This window comes from Rhinoraja longicauda, chromosome 20 (genome assembly GCF_053455715.1).
Source record: "Rhinoraja longicauda isolate Sanriku21f chromosome 20, sRhiLon1.1, whole genome shotgun sequence".
Taxonomy (NCBI): Eukaryota; Metazoa; Chordata; class Chondrichthyes; order Rajiformes; family Arhynchobatidae; genus Rhinoraja; species Rhinoraja longicauda.
The window spans coordinates 20,918,806-20,929,087 of record NC_135972.1 but is presented as its reverse complement, the minus strand read 5'-3'; the positions used below and the strand labels follow the sequence as shown (position 1 = coordinate 20,929,087).

The 10,282-nt window shown below is 46.8% G+C and overlaps 1 protein-coding gene across 3 annotated transcripts in view; it reads right to left on the bottom strand.

Annotated features, from left to right (window-relative positions):
* pawr (PRKC, apoptosis, WT1, regulator) overlaps window positions 1–10,282 on the bottom strand; it is an 81,439-nt gene that overhangs the window by 6,528 nt on the left and 64,629 nt on the right. For all 3 annotated transcript variants that reach the window (XR_013548648.1, XM_078417147.1, XM_078417146.1), the window contains exons 4-6: window positions 8,002–8,033; window positions 4,497–4,650; window positions 2,374–2,478 (exon numbers count right to left, since the gene is read on the bottom strand). Coding sequence is in view for 2 of the 3 variants with exons in the window: in XM_078417147.1 (XP_078273273.1) it covers window positions 2,374–2,478; window positions 4,497–4,650; window positions 8,002–8,033 (291 nt within the window). In the remaining variant the exon portion in view is untranslated. The remainder of the gene's footprint in view (window positions 1–2,373; window positions 2,479–4,496; window positions 4,651–8,001; window positions 8,034–10,282) is intronic.

Genomic DNA, 10,282 nt, shown 5'->3' with positions numbered 1-10,282 from the left:
CTTTTTCATTCCACAGTGCTATTTATTGCCCCCCTGGGCTGTAGAAGGACTAAGCCATTACAGGGAGGAAGTGTAGGGTGATTAAAAGATCAAAAAGGCCTGGTCTTTAAGCTTCCCTCAACATTCCAGAGCTCAACTTGGCTGTTGAACAAACAAAATCTGGAATAGTTTCCTCGGGAAAACTGAGCATTTTGACCTACTGCCGGTCATTCTGAACACATGGTTAATGCAAGCGTTAATTTAATATTTTCAGCCACAATCACGTTGCTCTCACAGAGAGCCAAGGCCAAAACTTTACAAAATCATGAGGAATAGACGCATGGGAAGACGCACAGAGTCTCTTGCCCAGAGTAGAGGAATTGAGAACCAGAGGACATAGGTTTAAGGTGAGGGGGGAAAAGATTTAATCAGAACAGGGGGTGTAACATTTTTTTTACACAAAATGGTGGGTGTATGGAACGAGCTGCCGGAGGAGGTAGTTGAGGCAGGTACTATCACAACATTTAAGAAACATTTAGGCAGGTGCATGGATAGGATAGGTTTAGAGAGATATGGGCCAACGCAGGGAGGTGGGACGAGTGTAGATGGGACATGTTGGCGGGCAAGTTGGGCTGAAAAACCTCTTTCCACACTGTATGACTATGACTTAGAAAATATTATAAACAATCTGAACAGGTGGAAGAGCCACTGCCTTACAGCGCCAGAGACACGGGTCCAACCCTGACCTCAGGTCCTGACCTGTGAGTGGAGTTTACACTGTGACAGCGTGGGTTACCTCAAGGTGTTTAGTGTATGTTTAGTCTGGAGACGAGGAGGATTTTTTTTTTTACAAGGGGGTGGTGAATCTGTGGAATTTATTGCCACAGATGGCTTAGGAAGTGTATTGTTAAAGCGGAGATTGATAGTTTCACGATTGAATGGCAGAGTAGACTTGATGGGTCAAATGGCCTGATAAGTTCATAAGTTATAGGAACAGAATTCAGCCCATTCACTGCCATTCTACTCCGCCATTCAATCTCGGCTGATCTATCTTTCCCTCTCAATCCCATTGCCCTGCCTTGTCACCAAAACCCCTGACACCCGTACTAATCAACAACAAATTCTGCTCCAATGACTTATGAATTATGAATATATAATTCATAATTATTGCGTTCAGTTTTTGTCACACGACCAAAACTGAACGCAATGCTCTAAATGTGGCCTCACCAACTGTCTTGTACATCTGTAACAAGACGCCCGAACTTCTATACTCAAGACTCTGACTGATTAAGGCCAATGTGGCAAAAGACTTCTCGACCACCCTGTGTACCTGTGATGCCTTAAAGAGATTCTGAAGGAGTAAGATGGAGGCTCAAGGAACTGCAGTTACCGGTTTACAGAAAAAAACTACAAAGTGCTGGAATAACTGAGCAGGTCAAACTGCGACTGTGTTCTTCATTTTGTAAACCAGCATTGCAGTTCCTCCTGTCCCAGTAAATAAAGTGAAGGTAGAATTTTTGTTTTCCACCCAATAACCCTCCTCATAGAATCGCCTGTGATAAGTGAACGAGGCGAGATGAGGGATCTAATTTCCAATCATGTGGCCAATTAAATGGACCCAGCACAGCAAATAATTGCATTACTGCCGATGTGACGAAGACGGATTAAATGTTCATGGGGTGGGTAAATGATGGGACGTGGATTACTTTCATTAGGATTACGGTTCATACTTCCAGACTGCAGAAACAATCCATGGTTACAGAATAAAAGTCGCATAGGGAAACGAGCATTCCTTTCTGGAAACTTCCAAATAGATAACAGTATAACAGAACTTTATTGTCATTCGGTATAAATACCGAACGAAATTTCAGCAGTCACAAGACACAGCAAACAAGAAAAGAACACAGGACACACGACCCCAACACCAACATCCATCACAATGACTCCAAACACCCCCTCACTGTGATGGAAGGCAACAAAACTTCCACTCAGTGCCTCTACTATCTTAGGCATTTGGAGAGTAACCACCGACTGACAATAAGAGATTGTGTTGGCATGTTATTCGCCACACATGTTATTCAATCACCCTGGACGCTAACACTATCCTACACACTAGAGGCAATTTACAAATTTCACCGAAGCCAATTAACCCACACGTCTTTGGAGTGTGGGAGGAAACTGGAGCACCCGGAGAAAACCCACGCGGTCACGGGGAGAACGTACAAACTCCGTACAGACTGCATCGCCAGTCAGGATCAAACCCGGGTCTCTGGTGCTGTGGGGCAGCAACTCTACCGCTGCGTCACCCTCTGCTGAGTGTTCCCAGCATCCTCTGCTTTGATTTGCTGCTTTCCATCTCTCACACATGAACGGCTTCTCTCCAGCAGAGCTTACTCTGTTAAGAAGGTCGATTTCCTCCTTCAGCTTCCCGATGAGTTCTTCCCGATCCTGTAACAGTTTCATCAGCTTCTGATTCTCCTGTCTCTCCTTAGCGAGTTCCTGATGAGGGAGAGAAACTTCCCGTCAATCGTGATTCCGCGCAGTTAAAATATTGAGCCGTGCAATAAAACAGAGACTTGATAAGATGCTGCCAACTCCACATTTACAATATTGTGAGCAGTTCTGGGCCCCGTATCTGAGGAAGGATGTGCTGGCGTTGGAGAGGGTCCAGAAGAGGTTTACGAGAATGATCCCAGGAATGATTGGGTTAATTATGATTATGGCACTGGGGCCTGTACTCGCCAGAGTTTAGAAAGATGAGGGGCAATCTCATTGAAGCCTACCGAACAGTGAAAGGCCTAGATAGAGTGGGTGTGGAAAGGATGTTTCCAGTAGTGGGAGTGTCTAGGACCAGAGGGCACAGCCTCAGATCAAAAGGATGTACCTTTAGAATGGAGATAAACGGAATTTATTTAGCCAGAGGGTGGTGAATCTGTGGAAAGCGGGGGGATGGGACCCAATGCAAGGAGACAGAGGGCCACAAAAGGAGGACAGAACTAAAAGGTAGAAGGGAGATATGAAAAACTAACCTGAAAGCTTTGTGCCTTAATGCGAGGATCATTCGAAATAAGGTGGATGAATTGAATGTGCAGCTAGTAGTGAAGGAATATGATATAGTTGGAATTACGGAGACATGGCTCCAGGGTGACCAAGGCTGGGAGATAAACATGCAGGGGTATTCGTTATTCAGGAAGGATAGACAGAAAGGAAGAGGAGGAGGGGTGGCATTGCTGGTTAAAGAGGAGATTAATGCAATAGCAAGGAGAGACATTAGCTTGGATGCTGTAGAATTGGTATGGGTAGAACTGTGAAATAGACAAGGGCAGAAAACGCTTGTTGGAGTTGTGTACAGACCACCAAACAGCAGTAGGGAGGTTGGGGGTAGCAGGAGAATGAGGTTGAGAGGGAAAAATAGATCAGCCATGATCGAATGGCGAAGCCGACTTGATGGGCCGAATGGCCTAATTCTGGTCCTATGTCCTATGTCTTATGATCTTAATTTATATTTCTCAACTGAGTCCAAGGATACAGTGTTATAGAGTCAAATAGCAGGAAATCAGGAAATTTGACCCACCATATTCCTGCTGACCATCCATGCTCATACCATCATATAACACTTGGTCCATAGTCTTCCATGCGTGGATGATTCAAGTGCATGTCATTATACTTCTTAAGTGTATAAAAGGCACAAAGTACTGGAGTAACTCAGTGGGTTATGTAGCATCTCTGTCTGGCTGATCTATTTTTCCCTCTCAACCCCATTCTCCTGCCGACTTCGTACAAACAGCTCTCGTTGTCAGGATCGAACCTGGCGCTGTAAAGCAGCGACTCTACCGTTACCCCATTGTGCCACCCAATCTGCCTTCACCACCAACTCCGGCAGCACGATCCAGGCATCCACCACCCTCTGTGCCCCCGTATCTCCTTTAATCTTTGTCCCTCTCACCTTTAAGCTGTGCCCACTAGTCTTTGACAGTTCCACCCTGGTAAAAAGGTTCTGACACACTTCCTTATCTAGTACGCCTCTTGTTCCAACAGAGCAGGAGGCCATTCAGTCCATTGAGTTCCTGCTAGGGTTACCAACTTTCTCACTCCCAAATATGAGACAAAAGGTGATGTCATCGCCCTGCGCCCCACGTGACCTCACCCAGCCAGCGGCCACGTGCTCCCGCTCTACCAATGGTAGCCGCCCGGGCCGGGAGGCGGGTTGCTAAGCAACCTCCGCTAGGTGACGCCTGGGCCTCTGGGCCTACACTTTCCGGGCCTACAGCGGCCCCCAGGCCCTACAGTGTCCGGGCCTACAGCGCTCCCTGGGCCTAATACGAGACAAAAATGGTACAAACCAATTTAGCCCAATATATGGGATGTCCCGGCTAATACGGGACAGTTGGCAACCGTAGTTCCTGCCAGCTTCAAGTGGAGGAATGCAATCTAGCTCTTTCACTACAACTCCAGAAATGATTTCACCCGGATATTTTTTACCGTAATTATTTCCAGATCTTTATCTTTCCACTCACCGTCTCAACCTCCTCCAACTTCTTCTCTACTGACCCGCCATAGGTTGAGCTTGCGGAGTTTCCATAGCGAGCATGGCTCAGCTTCTCTCCTCGGGCAGAGTAGCGGCTGTTGGTTGAGCACGTCACGGTGTCTTCATCAGCAGCTCCCACGGAGCTACAGAGAGAACAGGCGAGAGAATAGGCAAACTTTAACGGGTGCAGCAGTATTGCTGCCTCACAGCGCCAGAGACCCAGGTTCTATCCTGACCTCAGATGCGAGGTGGAGTTTGTACGTTCTCTCTATGACCGCGTGGGTTTTCTCCAGGAGCTCTGGTTTCCTCCCACATTCTAAAGGCGAGCGGGTTTGCAGGTTAATTGGCTCCTGTAAATTGTAAAAATGGTCCCCAGTGTGTAGGATAGTGCTGGTGTACAGTGCGATTGCTGGTCGGCGTGGACTCGGTTGGCCTTAAGGCCTGTTCCTGCGCTGTAGGTCTAAAGTCTTAATGAGGCACCAAATGAGGATGCTGGAGGAGTGCTTTAATAATATGTGGCACAGTGCCCTGCAGAAGGTCGGTGAATCATAAGTTTCAAGGAGCAGAATTCGGTCATTCGGCCCATCAAGTCTGCTCCACCATTCAATCATGGTTGATCTATTTTTCCCTCTCAACACAATTTTCCTGACCTCTCCCCATAACCTTCGATGCCCTTACTAATCAAGAAATATCAATCTCCACTTTAAAAATACCCAATGCAATTAATTCCACAGATTCACTACTATCTGGCTAAAAAAAGTCATCCACATCCCCTTCTTGAAGGTATATCCTTTAATTCTGAGGTTGTGCCCTCTGGCCTTAGACTCTCCCACTACTCTCCATTTTGAAGGACTTGTACAGCAGGAGTAACTCAGCGGATCAGGCAGCACTTGTGGAGAAGTGATGCGTTTTTCTGGTCAGGAGCCTCCTTCCAGCGGCATCACCTCTCCATGTTCTCCAGAGATGGTGCCTGACCCGCTGAGTCACTGTAGACATTACTTTGGACTTTAGTGAATCAGTGTGGAAACAGGCTCTTCGGCCCACCAAGTCCATGCCAACCAGCGATCACCCTGTATTCTAGAACTATCCTAAACACTGGGTACAATTTACAGACGCCAATTAACCTACAAACCGCACGTCTTTGAAGCGTGGGGGGAAACCGAGGCACCCGAAACAAACCCACGTGGTCCCGAGGAAAAAGTACAGGCTCCATACACACAGCACTGTAGTCAGGATGGAAGCCAGGCCTCTGGCGTTGGTACTCTATTGCTGCGCCACTGTGTCGCCCCTGCAGCACTTTGTGGGGGGTTTGTTGTAAACCAGCATCTGCAGTTGCTTGTGTCGGCATTCCTTGTGTCAAGGATCAGGAAGGCGTTTAGCTCAACTTTCACTGAACAAGAGAATTACTTCGAACATAGACACAAAAAGCTGGAGTAACTCAGCGGGTCAGGCAGCATCTCTGGAATAGTGACGTTTCGGGTCGAGACCCTTCTTCAGATTGAGAGTCACGTTAGAGGAAAAACAGAGATATGAAAAGGTACATAAAACAAATGAACGAAAGGTATGCAAAAGGACAAATCAAAGCTCGCAATGATGATCAAAGAGAGGTGGAGCCCACAATGATCCATTGCTGGCTGTGGGAAAGGTGATAATGAGTAAAACAAACAGCGAAACTCAGCAGGACGACAGTGAAACTAGTACAACGACTGGGGTGGGGGAGGGAAGGGGAGAGAGGGGACACAAGGGTTACTTGAAGTGACTTCAATGGCCAACATCATGCAAACTAACATGAACTAACAGAGAAATGTCACTGTTGCCTGAAGGTGCAGGTGATTAAGGTAATGGGATGACTGAGCTATGACTCAGTGTTTTGGAGTCACGAGGTGTTGCAGTCAGTACCATTGGTAACACGAACTATAAAATGAGGTCATGTTGCTCAGCAAGAACAATCCGCACAGACTGTGTTTATTTAATGTGGATTGTGGTTTACTGCTAATCTTGTACACAAATCTGATTACCGTGGAATGAAAAAGAAAAGCTGAAAGGTTCGAGAGAGGATGAAACCGGAAATTGTCTGGGCTCAATATCTGAGGAAGGATGTGCTGGCGTTGGAGGAGGTTTATGAGAATGATCCCGGGAATGATTGGGTTAACATGGGATGAGCGTTTGATGGCTCTGGGGCCTGTACTCGCTGGAGTTTAGAAGGATGAGGGGGGGCCTCATTGAAATTAAGAGATTGTTTCCACTGGTGGGAGAATATAGGACCAGAGGCCTAAAGGGCCTGTCCCAGTTAGGCGACTGCCAGCAACTAGGCTGTCGCCACACGTTTGCCGGGGTGTCACGGGCACGATCGTGAGTAATCCCCAATGAGTCGTAGCAGATCTCGGCTCATCGCGGAAAAATCAAACTGTTCGAAAGTTTCGGCGATCTGCTACGACTTTGACAGTTGCCGGCAGTCGCCTTAAAAATCACATAACTGGGACAGGCCTTTTAGCCTCAGAATAAAAGGATGTACATTTAGAAAGGGGATGAGGAGGAATTTCTCATCTGAAAACTGTAGCATCCTGATTGAGAGCTTCTTCCCTACAACCATCAAGCAACTAAATGTTACAACCTCCAAATAAGCTCCGTACTATATTGACTTGGGGACATTCTTTTTTTTCTATTATTGTCTACTTATTAATCTATTTATTTTTAATGTATACATACTAAACTTTTTTTTCTTATTATGGGTTTTACAGAGTACTATGTTTACATATCTGTTATGCTGCTGCAAGAAAGGATTTCATTGTTCCATTTTGGGACATGTGTCAATAAAATACTCTTTACTTTAGAGACACAGCGTGGCAACAGGCCCTTCGGCCCACCACGTCCGTGCTGACCAGCGACCACGCCATGCACTAGCACCATCCCACACACTAGGGACAATTCACAATTTTACCGAAGCCAATTAACCTACAAAACTGCACGTCTTTGGAGTGTGGAAGGAAACCGTAACACATGGAAAAAAACCTGCCTGGTCACAGGAAGAACGCACAAACTCCACACAGACAGCACCCGTAGTCAGGATCTAACCCGGGTCTCTGGCGCTGTAAGACAACAACTCTACCACTGCAACACCGTGACGCCCTTCTTCTGAAGGGTCCCGACCCGACCCGTCACCTATCCTTGTTCTCCAGAGTGATGCTGCCTGACCCGCTGAGTTACCCCAGCTCTTTGTTTCTGCTCTTGGGTAAAATAAGGATATTTTCTCACTCAAAAGTGACCAACAATTAATCAGATACTGGTGTTGGCTCAGGTGGAGAGGATTGTGTCTGGAACACACCTCAATTGGTCAACGCAAGTGGACCCTAGTGTGAAGGATGGAACTGGTGTGAATAGGTGATCGCTGGTCGGCGTGGACTCGGTGGGTCGAAGGGCCTGTTTCCACGCTGTGTCTGTAAACTAAAACTAAATATAAAACCTGGTTCTATATTCAGGAAAAAAATCCTTACCTTTTCCATCGACTTGTGGTTCTGGAAGCTTCCTACAAGGAGAAACAAAAAGAAAGATGTAGTGAATACTGCGTCAGGCATTTTACACACACCAGTCTCCGTGCTTTATGGAACAGGGCTGGAGGGAGTGAGGAGAGAAAAATATAAAGGACTTGAAGACCCAAGAGATCTTGCGTTTAGGAGAGTTTTAGACAGGCACATGGAAGTGAAGGGAATAGAGGGATATGGATCATGTACAGGCAGACAAGATCAGTTCATCTTGGCATCATGTTTGGCACAAACATTGAGGGCTGAAGGGCCTGTTCCTGTGCTGTGTTGTTCTATGTTCTATGTAACTGCAGTTGCTGGAACAGAGTTATGGAGTCGCACAGCATGAAAACAGGCCCTTCGGCCCAACATGCCCATGCCGACCAAGATGTCCCATCTACACCAGCCCCACCTGCCTGGGCTTGGCAGGGCCACTAAACCATTCCTAGCCAAGTCTCATGTACCTGCCCAAAAGGCTCTTAAATGTTATGATAGTACCTGAATCTTGAGCAAACTAGAAAGTGCAGGAGGAACTCAACGGGTCAGCCAGCATCAGTGGAGGGAATGGTCTGGTGATGTTTCAGGTCGGGTCCCACCTTCAGGCTCAAGAGTCTAAGTCTGAAGAAGGGTCCCAACACTTTGAGCTTTACGCCAACAGATTGTTTGTTGATTAAATGTCCGAGGGAGAAGGGAAGGCAAGGCATCTGAGATATTTATCTTCTTTAGCACGCACAGAATGCAAGAGTCAGGAGGTTATGGTACAAATATGTCATTAAGCTGGAATGAGTTCAGGGAAGATTTACTAAGATGTTAGACACAAAAAAACTGGAGTAACTCAGCGGGGCAGGCAGCATCTCTGGAGAGAAGGAATGGGTGATGTTTTGGGTCTCGACCCAAAGCGTCACCTATTCCTTCTCTCCAGAGATGCTGCCTGGCCTGCTGAATTACTCCAGCTTGTGTGTCTATCTTCAGTTTAAACCAGCATCTGCAGTTCCTTCCTACTCATTTACTAAGATATTGTCAGGTCTCCAAGGTCCGAGCTACAGAGTGGGATTGGGCAGGCGAGCACTTTATTCCTTGGAGTGCTGGAGAGGGTGATCTTATGGAGGTGTATAAAATCATGAGGGGAACAGCTGGCGTGAATGCACAGAGACTTTCACGCAGGTATGGGAATCTAGAATGAGAGGACATAGGTTTACGGTGAGAGGGGAAAGATTTAATAGGAACCTGATGAGCAACATTTTCACCGAGATTGTGGTGGGTGTATGGAACGAGCTGCCAGAGGTGGTAGTTGAGGCAGGTACAATAACAACATTCAAAAGACATTTGGACAGACTGAAGAAGGGTCATCTAGCCATGTGCTCCAGAGATGCTGACTGACCCACTGAGTTACTCTAGCACCTTTGAGTCTTTTTCTTTTTGTAAACCTGCATCTGCAGTTCCTTGTGTCAACAATAGACCCATGAAACTCATACAGTTGGCTAACTTTCCATCCAGTGACAGAGTGGAAGGTAAAATACCGTCAGATCGGCGTCACAGAGACAAAATAAGTTAAAACTAGAAGGATACGAAAAGAATATCCATCAGGGAAAAATTAAAAGGTAACGAGGCAAATCTCAGGGTGTAACCTGATCAGAGCTTCAAAGGATCAGACGCTGCTCAAGGTTCCTTCCCAACTTATATGAATATGTAAAGCTGTTGATTAGGTTACCAGCATTTTAAGACCCCTGGCACCTATTACTCAGTGCGAAAAACAGCCCACACAAGATCGGAACCCTTAACCTTCTAAACATCTGGTGGTACGTTCCGTGATGCCAATAATATTTTACCAAAAAGGCTCAGGAAATGCTCAGTGCTACCGAGACACATTAGATCTGTGGAGATGGTGTGTGTGAAGGTACAGCAGTAGATGGCTTTTGGTCAAAGAGTTACGGAGCCGTACAGCATGGAAACAGGCCCCTTCGACCCATCTTGTCCATGCCGGCCAAGTTGGCATGCTGCGCTAGTTCCATAGTAACTGCACCGTGCTGCAGCTGGAAGAGCTGCTGCCGTGGAGCGCCGGCTTCGATCCAGGCCTCCGGTGTTGCGCGCGTGGAGTTTGCACGTTCTCCCTGTGACTGCGTGGCTTTCTTCTGGTTGATGATAGGTAGAACATAGAACAGTACAGCACAGCAACAGGCCCTTCGGCCCACAATGCCTGTGATGAACACGATCAACAGCAGAGCTTCATTTGTCATTCGGTACCAAGGTACCG